General features: G+C 40.3%; 1 protein-coding gene across 1 annotated transcript; it reads right to left on the bottom strand.

Moving 5' to 3' along the window:
- Positions 1 to 1457: 1457 nt before the first annotated feature.
- On the bottom strand, positions 1458 to 7110 carry LOC122643465. The gene is made up of 3 exons (XM_043837084.1): positions 7085 to 7110; positions 1955 to 2104; positions 1458 to 1641 (listed from the first exon to the last, which is right to left on the bottom strand). Exons 1-3 carry the CDS (start codon positions 7108 to 7110, stop codon positions 1458 to 1460), a joined length of 360 nt encoding a protein of 119 aa, XP_043693019.1.
- Positions 7111 to 11299: the final 4189 nt, after the last annotated feature.

The following is an 11299-nucleotide window of genomic DNA, read 5'->3' as shown; positions in this document are numbered from 1 at the left end:
AAACTCTAAGTCATAAGTTCATAAACACAAAATCACAAAACATCCATGTCAATTGCTTAATATCTCAGAAACAGAAAATCATAAGTTCATAACCAAGTCTTCCACCCAAAGCATCAAATAAAATTGCCCTTCTACTCCATCATTTGAAGATAATAGTCAATCATTTGAGGCCTCTCTTGAAAGAGCAATCAAAAATAGAGTAGCCTTATCCTTCTTCTCCATCAAATACTCTTTGATAACCATTTTGTTGTGAAAGTCAATCCCTGGAATGGCACCAATTGCTTCATGTAACTTAGTTGCAAAATCAATCTCCTTGGTTGATATGGCAAAGATTGCCTTGGCTATCATTTTTAATGGACTGGCAACCTTATCAACACCTGCTTTCTTTTTCTTTGATTGGACTTGATTTTTGCTAGATGTAGAAGTCCTTTTCGTTGAACGATTTGTACTCTGATTGAGAGTGGTATCTTCTCCTTCAAGATCCATGTCTTCACTCTCAAGGTTAATATTATCAAATGCCCTTTAATTTGCAGACAAATCAATGTCTTCATCATGGGCTCCATCAGCAGAGTGTGAGGCTGCTGCCCCTGTGGCTATTTCATTGCCTAGCCAAATAGCAACTTCAACATGAATTGGTAGAACGCCATGATCTTTCCAATATCGGTGCTCTTTCTTCTGCCAAATATTCAAATACATTATTATTCTAGCTTAGCATATACAAAAATTTATATACATTGAAATGATCACCAATATTACCTTGAATTCATTCCAAACATGTTGGCCTGCATCAAACCTATTTTCTTGAGCATTCCAACCCATGCTACTATTTTTCTGCATATCACTAAGCGCTTTGAATCTTGCCTTCCAAATCTTGAAATGGTTTCGACATTGTTCCCAATCGTATGTCATCCCATACTTCTCATTTAACCTTTTAGATATGTAAAGCCATACCTCCTTCCTTAACCCATTGTCTCTACTCTTTCCAGTTTTATGTTGTGTGACACATAATTCTAACATATGATGAGATACTTCAAGTGGCCAACTTGCTTGTGATCTAGACTGGGTTCTCTCTTATGTGGCCATTGTTTATGCCCTGTGGTTCACTTTCAATGCAATAACTAAATTCTAAGTGTGACTAGTAATAAAAATAATATACAAAAATTATTGAACTATCTTCATACACAAAATCAATAATTGCATGACAATTTGTATTAATACAATCATTTATCATCATCATCTAATCATCCATTCAACATTGAGATCATGAAAGATAATAAACCCCAAACTTAACACAACATGACATAAGTCCATAAACCAAATATAAAGGAAACATGTCAAAATTTTAAACATCAATTCAACACAAAAATCAAGATTTAAGTTTATAATCTAATACATTAAACTATCAATTACATTAATCATCAGCAGTAAGAAGTTTCTTCATCATCCATATCGCTTTGTCATCCGGTCAGCCCACATGTTGTCGCTATTTCTTCTCTGAGTTGATCAGCATTAAGGGCTTCACCACTGTAATCATCCTCAACTTCATCATCATCATCATCAATTTGTTGGTTTGGTTGAACACTAGAACTAGGCCCTGCAGCTCTCTCATCTGCATCTAACCACTCATCTTCTTCTTCAATACTGTGTTGTGTAAGAATATGGTTATGAAGTAGAACACATGCTCGAACAATTTTTACTTGAGTCCTAAATGGGTATTCCGCTTGAGCCTTCAATATCTTGAACCTTAACTTCAAATTAGAGAATGCCCGTTCAATAACGCTTCGCAGCTTAGAATGTCGCAGATTAAAACAATTCTTATTTATTTGTTGGTGACAAGTTTGAATCCTTCCACTCTTTTAAATGGTACCTAACATTACGATACGGTCTCAAGAACCCCATTCTGTTGGCAAACCCAGCATCAACTAGATAAAATTTACCTGTAGGTACCACTAACTTGCTTTCACCCTGTCTATGAATGGCATCCTCTAATATTCTAGAATCTGAAGCAGATCCTTCCCAACCAGATAGTATGTATGTAAACCTTCTATCATGATCGCATGCAGCTAAAATATTTTGAGATATAAGTCCTTTCCTATCACGAAACCTGCAATGATCAGCAACTAGAACCCAAGTTGGTACATGTGACCCATCTATGGCTCCAATGCAATTATTGAAGTAGGGGTAGTAGCTTCTTGGGTTATTCAATATTTTTTCATGGGTTGTGGTACTTGGAGGGTCGATAACACTTGATGCGTTTAAGAATTGCATGTAATACTTTGTTTAAATATCGACTTCTTGTCTCACTAGAGTGTCCAAAATGCAGCTTCGTAACTTCGATTCTTAACATTGTGGGCAATTGTAAATAAAAACATGACCACTTCCACTCGGGCGAGTTGGTGTGATACTGAGAGGCCACCATCTTGTAGCCTTTGACATAAGGTAAAAAAGACCTTCTACTCATTCTTATTATCTCTCTACAAGCCCCGCTTCGGAAGCACCAATTATTCTCTCTGTCTCAATCCATCCACGATTACCCTCAAGTCGATAAGGTTGTTTTTTGAGGAACAGTTTGTGATACTTTTCACTGCTATAACAACAGCGTAAGTACCCAAAACAATATCATCTCTTCATTATCGGGGTCAATATCCATCTAGTACAAAAACAAAAATTACAAAATATGATGACATCAATTACGACATATGTTAACCATATGAAGTACTAAAGCAAAATTTTCATATACAATCTTTACACAACAACTTTCTATACACAGTTCAAGCCATGATTCAAACATTCAATAAAACAACAGGCTTTTCACCCAACCAATTCCCCTGAAGCTCTAGCTTTCTAATCCCTGTTTTGTCCCCTTATTTTTATAATCCCCTCTCTGTCAACTTCAGTCCTTCTATCTCAGATATCTCTTTGATCTCCTGTAGTCAATAATTTAACTATCTCCTTATACACCACTCACTAAATATAGATTGTCAAAGATATTTCTTTCACAATCTCATTGGATTCCTTCTTCACCTCCTTCGAGATGTGTGCAAGGGCAGTTGCCCCTTCTTTACCTCCTTCGAGATGTGTGCAAGGGGTGCTGCCTAAGTATGTTCACTACTAGTAACTCCTACACATTGACTAATAACTCCTAATAACTAACAATTATCGACCATGCACACAGTGTTGTTGCACTTTTATATATGGAAGATATCGGAGATCCCCATATCAGAGATTCCTCCCACTCCCTGAATATGACACTACTGTCTACCCGTAACCAATTCCAAAGCTCCAAAATTCTTTCCTTGTTTCACTAAAGCTAGAAGTAACAGCCCCTTAATTAACTTACCATAAACCTAGAACCCCACAGAGGAGACTAGAGAGAGAAGAGAAATGATTTCAATGTTAAATGACCAAAACACCCTGGATCCTGGTTATTGCCGGATTTGGTGCAGTGGGAAATCTTCCAAGGTCCCAGCTCCATAAAATATTAAAATTTTTAGTCCAATCCGACCTTTTCAGATTGAGATGGATGGAAATTTGGAAATTGAATACACCCCCCCCCCCATTCAAAGCATACGAAGATTCCAAATGCTTCAAAAAGATATTTAAGATTAGATACTTTTTCTCGCTATCTTCAAATACTGATTTATCAAATGTATTACTGAAATTCTCTAGATGTTGAAGATACCCTTTGTCCTCTTTATGGTGGTATGAAACAAACATAAAATGACAAGAAAGAGAAAGAGAAAGAGAAAGAAGAAATTCTCTGGGATTTTAGTTGCTTAAGTAGGGGAATTCTAGAAGCCCCAGTTCTTGATTTAACATCTTTGTCATGAGTCCTTCTTATACTACCTTTGTCTTTAAGCTTGTGTCTTCTATCCTATAGGACCCCAGGTAATCCAAGTAATCTTATCTTTTGTAATTCTCACATTTCCATACTTTATTTAGGTTTCTATATATACCCTACCCTATATCTTTTGGTTTAAAAAATTTGAACTACCCTATTTAAAACAAAAGAGACTAGAGGAGTACTTATAGTTACAGAATTACTGTCTTTTACAGACTCTGCCATGACTGATGAGACCCATAAATCTAATTGAAAAATTAAAAGAATTTTGAGTCTACTTTTTAAAGTTTAAACTCTGTCTTTGCTCAGTAATGGATGATAAGAGGTGGGGCTTGAAAATGCATGAAATGATGGAAGGAGAGATTTTGGTGGGTCCAAAAGGGTTTGATCCCTTGGATTGAGGATGAAAAAATATATTGCAGCAACAGCAGCTTTGAAAGGATAGAACCTCTCTCTCTCTCTTTCTCTCTCTCTTTCTGTCTCTCCACCACCTTTCTTTAACTAACTTCATAAGTAAAAGATGCATAGAAATCCCTATGGCTGCCTCATGGATGGCCATAGCCTCAAAGCACACAAATGAAATGATGAGCCACCATGGTTTACCAGCTCTTTTTTTTTTTGGATAAATCAGAAAAGTGGGGCCAATGGTTTACAAGAAATATAAATCGATATGATCATTGGATTTCAAAAGTTCCGGGCCTGTTCTCATCTAAATTGTCCCCCTTCCCCGCAACTGCTTTGTCAGAATTGAAAAGTAAATAAATATATATTCATAATCCCTACAAATAGATGTATACTCTACAAAGAAAATCCCATTTATAATATGTAACATCTTAATTATAAAACTATCAACAGAGATCAATATAAGCTGATGACTCTCATAATGGAGATACTGGATCAGAACCATGCATTATTTTCTCCAACACCATAAGAATATGCATAGAAAGGACAAGGAAAGTTTGGCTCAATTTAGAATGGATCTTTGCTCCATAGTCACAAGCCCTTGTATTTTTTCTAAGAATGCATGAAGACAGACAAGAATAATAACAGATTTCTGGAAGAAGTTAGGAAGAATTGAATGTTTGCAAACAGCAGTAGTGTCTAGCATTACTTCCCTCATACATGTAGATAAAGTTATACTTTGATTTGAAGCATAGGTACACTCTCCTGACATCTAGCTCATATTTTGATTTCTATCTAAAAGAGCAAATTATAAAAGAAACTTGGGGAAAAGCCATTTGCCCTTTTACATGGCAATCTCCTAAGATCCCTTATTAATCATATCTACCCTTTCACAAAATCATTCTCAGGAAAAGGGAAATTTTTGTTTTATGAATTGAGAATAGAAATCTTCTCTTTTCCCAATCACCAACTATTTCATTGCTAATCATCTTCATTTTAAATCTCTCTCTCTCTCTGCCCTACACATCCCCCAAATGCCTCAAGCCACAGTGTCTCAAGATTTTCTTTTGAAAACCTCATCATACTCCATATCAAAAGTCTAAAAGATGATTTACCCTATGGAAAGGAGAAAGATCTGTTACCCTACTTGACATAACTTTGATTTGGTACTGTTCTCCACCACTGACCTAATAGTAGCCAACCCCTAATTAAGAAGAGTATACAATCAGAAACAGGTTCACCCTTTCTCAGATCTGTTGTTTTGTCTTGACAAGAATAGCTTAGAATTGAGGACAGCAAAGAAAACAAAAATTGGTTACAAGTAACTACTAGTTGAAAAATTAATCTTAACAAACCATATATTCTGCTAGAAACCTTGAATAAAAGTATAAAATCCAAAGATAGTATTTAGGAATGAAAAACCTATGCTGATAAATGAGAAATTGAGCTTTTACCCATAATTAAAAAATCAGGTTTTGGATTTGTTTAAGGGAGTACCAGTCCCCTGTTTATTAACTTAATCAACATATAACATACAGCCACCAGTGCTAACACTCAGGGCTCTCAAGTCGCCCCCAAATCATGTACTTAACCTATGTATTTTTTTTAAATCCATAACTATAATGCAGCTGTCTCAGAGAAGGGAGAGTGTGAAGAAATGTGGCATACCTGCGTTAATCCAACATGTTCCTTCCACCGGAGATTTTCAAAACAACCCTAACTACAATCGAACCTGAAATGGAGAGGAAAATCGGTTAGCAATCAAATACTTCCAAATTATTTTTTTTAAATAAACCCTAACTACAATCGGAGAATGATAAAGGGAGAGACAGGGAGATACATAGACACAGAGAGAGAGACAGAGATAATGTGAGAGAGACAGAGACAACGATAGAGATAGAGAGCAAGAGACAGAGAAACAAAGAGAGAGAGAGAGATAAATGGAGTAGTAAAGAACCTTTGTAGACGAAAACGAGAAGGCTAAGAGAAACCCTAGTATCGACTTCCTTCGTCTTTGGTTTGGAGAAGAAACGAGATGGCAAGACCAGAATTGCAGAGACGACTTCGTCTTTGGTTTGGAGAAGAAACGATAAGGCTGAGAGAAACCCTAGTATCGACTTCCTTCGTCTTCAGTTTGGAGAAGAAACAAGATGGCAAGACGAGAGTTGCAGAGACGACTTCGTCTTCGGTTTGGAGAAGGAACGAGAAGGCTGAGAGAAACCCTAGTATCGACTTCCTTCATTTCAATCTCGATAAAATTGGAGTCCACAAGATTCTACCATATTTATTTGAGGGCTTGGAATCTTGGATTCTATGTGGAATTCACCCCCTTGGACGAATTCTGGTGGATTCCAAAATTTACATAGAGAAGTAGATTTACATGGATTCTTGGAATCCAATACGAATCCGGGTTCCGAGAAACCAAACACCCAAAAAATGACGGAATCCAGATTCTGTGGAATCCAACTCCGACGACACCTCCAACCAAACGCGTCCTAAGAAATCTCAGAAAGAACTCCGATGGATGCACGAACGGAGTCAACATTGTGGTTCCATCAGTAGGTCTGTCCAGTGTATTGTGGTAGCTGGTTCGAACGGATGAAGGAATGGATTTACTCTGTTGCCTCCGTCCGTGGTTCTGTTCCCTCTCGGGAATGTCTCAGGGATCGAACGGATGTAGGGACGGATTCATGAAGAGGTTTCGTCCGTAGTTTCATTTGCTCTCGGGTTGGTCTCAGGGTTCGAACAGATGCAGGAACGGATCCAGGTGGAAGTTCTGTCCGTGGATCCGTCCCTCGTGTTTTGACCTGTTGGCTTGAATAGAGTCAGGGACGGACTCACCTTGTTGCTTCTGTCTGTGAGTCCATCCGTGTTATCTTGGTTGAAACTCAATTTTAACTTGGGGGCATAACATGGGGCCCCTCTATACATCTTTTGAAGTTTGCTTTTGCGTTCTTAGGCTACCCAACTCGGTGGATAGAAGATGCACCGGTGAGATTCATGTCAACAACGTCGGGTGATACCTGAGTTCGATGAGTGGGTTTTGGGTGATCTGTTTGGGCTTGAATATCTATTAAGAAATCATTATCATGCTATTATATAAGTATAAGCATCTTGTGCATTGCATTATTGATTTTGATTGTGAATGTTACTAATGTGATGTGATAATATTCTCATTATGGTATTGGGTCACGGTACCGGGTGTACTGGTACCGAAACCCCTGAATTAGTTATGAATCTTGTTAACTGCCATCCTGATCTGTATGTGGCGTGCCGTGCTGGTACCCGGGTACTAGATGGAATGGGACGTTGATGCACCCGGAATACCTCTTAGGACGATAGGACTTGCATGTAGTATATCTGCAGCTAGGATTCTTGTGTTGGATAGTCTATGCTGATACCAACAGGGGTTTATGTGTTGGATAGTCTGAGCACCTGTTGCCTGTGGGGGAGAGAGGCCAAGTCAGGGGTAGTGATGGCTATCGGAGTCTGCCACTAGGTGGTATAATGGCTTCTACCGGCGTAGGCTCCCTCATGATAACTGAGGTTTCATTGTGGTGATAAGTTAAGTGACCCACAGTGTCTCCCGAGTTATCACAGTAGCATACACTTGACTTAGAATTTATGTGCTAGGTGGAAAATGAATCTAACATTAGTATGCATCATGAACTGTTGAAATTGTATGTTTGTGTGTATGTGCATTCTCCTTTACTCTCTCACTAGCTTCCGTTATGCAACCTCTTTTTAGTTTATATGCAAGTAATCTCTTGATGCGCACTTATGGATGCGAATCGAGTGGAGCTGGTGGTTTGGACTAGGGCGTCAATGTACACCCAAGAATGGTGCCCTCATGGCGTTATTTAAATATTTATTTCTGTATTCATCTTCATTCATGTATAAACTTTATGTATAATGTACGAAATGTACTGGATTGACACGGGATACTGTGACTATAACATATATTATCATTAGAGAACCGATGCTTTATATTTATATGATTTAAATGATTTACGCTTCCGCTAACTCTATAATTGGAACGATTTATTCCATTTGGATATGTTCCCCGATATTATCATGCATTGACAATTGGGTAGACTGTGGCTTAGGACACTGTATCAGTGATCCAGGTAGTATTGGGATGACACCTGTCATCCCAGTCACCCCCTTTTCTTGTAAAATACCCTTTATTGGGATGGGGACATGACATCCACGACTTGCTCTGGAGGAGAACAGGAACCTGGAGTCATAGCCAAGAGTCTCCCTGAGGACGTACGCCACTGTGTTATTTATGCCCATAGAGTAAACCTCATCATTGTATGCATAGAACATGTCCTCCAAGGCCTGAGATCTCTGAAACTCCGCCACGGCCTGCTCTCAAGTCTAGACCAGGTCAGCCTCGTGCTCCCGCCTCAAGATGCATAGCTCCTCCTCAAGTGTTCAAACCCTAGCCACCAAGTCCGAGCTCTGAGCCTCCAACTTCACTCTTTGAGAAGATAAGGTGCCAATCTCCTCCGACATTCTCCTCTCTCGAAAAGCGCCCTCCTCGCAGGCGGCCTTCTGCTCCAACAGCTCCCTCTCCAAACCCGCAGCTGTTGGGTATGCTGAACCTTCTGGAAGGTGTACTTCTCAAAGTGAAGTACCGCTTCAGCAGTACGATACTGGACCTCCAACCGGGCTACAATCAGTAAACCTCCAATATATTAACATAAAGAAAAGGAAAATAAAGAAGCATAGACTTACAGAAGCCATATCTCCATAAAGAGAACTCAACTGCTCAGAGTCAGTCATCCCTTGCAAAGCCTCACGATCTGAAGGAAGCCGACCCTTGTCCAGCCACTCTCGTGTGACGTCTCGGCCAACCTTAATAGAAGCACCATCCTGGATATCCCAGGGAAGGACTAAGGGAGATGGCGTCGGTGGATCAACGTCAGCACCCGAAGAGGAGACCACCCCCTTACCCTTGGGGGAGGGTGGAACAGAAGCATCAGCAGCACTAAGTGGAGGAGGAGCAATGGAAGACGGTCAAGGAAGCTTGAATACTAGAGAGCCCCTCCCGGCACTAGGAGGACTAGGACCCACCTTCCTCTTGGTGTCCACAGCCAAAACTACGGTGGGAGGTGGAGTGGGAAGTGGGAGTGTGCCAACATCTCCTACCCCAGCAAAAGAGGCATCCTGACCAGAACGCCTGGCCTGGGCAGCCGCAAGTTGAGCCGCCTTCTTCTTAGAGGTGGTGGTGTAAAAACGCTTAGGATCAGCTCGTAGGTTCACTGACAACAATAGATAGAGGAAGAAATCAAGTCAACAAAAAGGAAAGTCAAAATGCAAGCACAGGTACAAGGATAAGAGCGAGGAGCTTACCAGGACTCAACTTCCAAAGAAATAGGAAAGCCTCCGAGTCCAACTAGCGAACATCGAACTTGTTGCCTCTCAGACACCAAGCGAGAGACTCGTTCTTGAAGTCATTCAGTTCAAGAGAACGGTTCACACTCTTCAGGTCAATAGCCTCCCAGTGGGTCGCAGCAGACATTGGGGGATCATGGCAAAGAAGAATCGATCCCTCCAATGCTCCACCGAATTGGTGAGCCCCTCTGTTAGTGCTTGTGATAATGTTTTCATTGTTGGCAACAAGGTGTGGCAAATGGTGCACAGTATTTTGTTGGTCAGTAGGGTGTATCTCCGCCGTAGGCGCGGGGGTTCGGGGGAGGCAGCCCCCAAGGTAAATTTTTGGGCTTGCATTTTCTTACTTTCGGTCCAAAGGGCATTTATTAAAAAGTATATATATTCTCTTAGAATGACCAAAAACGCACTTTTGGAGCCCTAGAGAAAAAGGAAATCTAGGGGAATTTGTGTTCCATCGTTCTGGCGTGGTTCAAGAGCAGAGGCGCAAAGGAGATCATTTGAAAGCTTTGATTTGGTGTTGGCAATGGATTTAAGTGCCTGATTCGTTCTATTGAAGATCTCACAGCACTTGCTTGTAGTTGGAGGTTTGCCTTTGAGGAGGTAAACGTGATCACAAACCATTATTTCTCTGTTCTAGGTTTAGTTCTTGTTTTTGAATGCATTGGGTAGAACCTAGAGTGTGATCTATTGTGGGTGGGGTTTATGATTGAATCTAGTTATTTGGGTTGATTGATTGTAAGGCTGAGGCCATTATTTTATTGGGATTGAGGTCCTCGCCCTCACTGAGGTGAGAGGTTGAAGCAGGGTAAGGGTATCCTGGCCATAGGGGCGGCTTATTGTATTTTGAGTTGAGTATTGGGCATATATGAAACCCTGAGGGGTATTACTCAGTGGACGTAGCCTTCACATACTGTGAGGTGAACCAAGTAAATCTTGTCTCATTGTCTGCTGTTCTTGTTAGAGACTAATCCCTATTTTGCAGAGTGGGTTTGCAATCTTGGTAGACCTGGCCACATTCTGGTGGTGCTAGGTGAGACTGTAAGCGATCGTGTTGTTTGCAGGAAACGAAAAAAAAGGGGAAACTGATTCACCCCCCCCACTCTCAGTTTGATCTGGTGTTTACAATTGGTATCAAAGCATGGTTCCCCAGGATTGAAGTTTAGCAGCTTCGGGGTTATCTGTGGTTAACTGAGATGGCGTCCAGTGAGAGTAGTGGTATGGCAACGAAGATACCTTATTTTGATGGCACAAACTTTAAGCTTTAGAAGACCATAATGGAATTCTATCTCAAGTCATTGGGATATGGAGTATGGATTTCAGTGAAGAATGCTTACACAAATTAATAATGTAGTCTAGTGGTTTGAACTTGACTTAAATTGTGAGACATTAGAGGTTCAAGACCTCATTTGCACATTAAACATATTTGTGGTCAAGTGCATAGCACACTTGGTAACCAGTGGTGCGTAAAGGCCCATTGCTATCAGGAGGTCTTGAGTTCAAGTCTCTTGGTTCACATCCTACATCCCCCCCCCACCTATCAAAAAAAAGAATGGTTACACACCTTCGGGGATAGGCCTGACCGATGATAAGGAAGTGAAGAAATTGGAGAATGATGCTAAGGCAGTTAATGCCCTACTGGGTTCCATAGGCAGCACT

This window comes from Telopea speciosissima, chromosome 10 (assembly GCF_018873765.1).
Source record: "Telopea speciosissima isolate NSW1024214 ecotype Mountain lineage chromosome 10, Tspe_v1, whole genome shotgun sequence".
In the NCBI taxonomy this organism is placed as follows: domain Eukaryota; kingdom Viridiplantae; phylum Streptophyta; class Magnoliopsida; order Proteales; family Proteaceae; genus Telopea; species Telopea speciosissima.
The sequence above is the reverse complement of the archived record's forward strand: the minus strand, read 5'-3'. Positions and strand labels throughout refer to the sequence as shown.

Excerpts from the sequence above, each read along its gene's own strand:
- LOC122643465 (XM_043837084.1), bottom strand. The coding sequence starts at position 7,110 with ATGGACTCACAGACAGAAGCAACAAG. Across the intron at positions 2,105-7,084 it reads TCACAGACAGAAGCAACAAG|GTTTCGTGATAGGAAAGGAC; the intron begins GTGAGTCCGTCC and ends TGATCATTGCAG. Across the intron at positions 1,642-1,954 it reads CATAGACAGGGTGAAAGCAA|TATTGAAGAAGAAGATGAGT; the intron begins GTTAGTGGTACC and ends TACACAACACAG.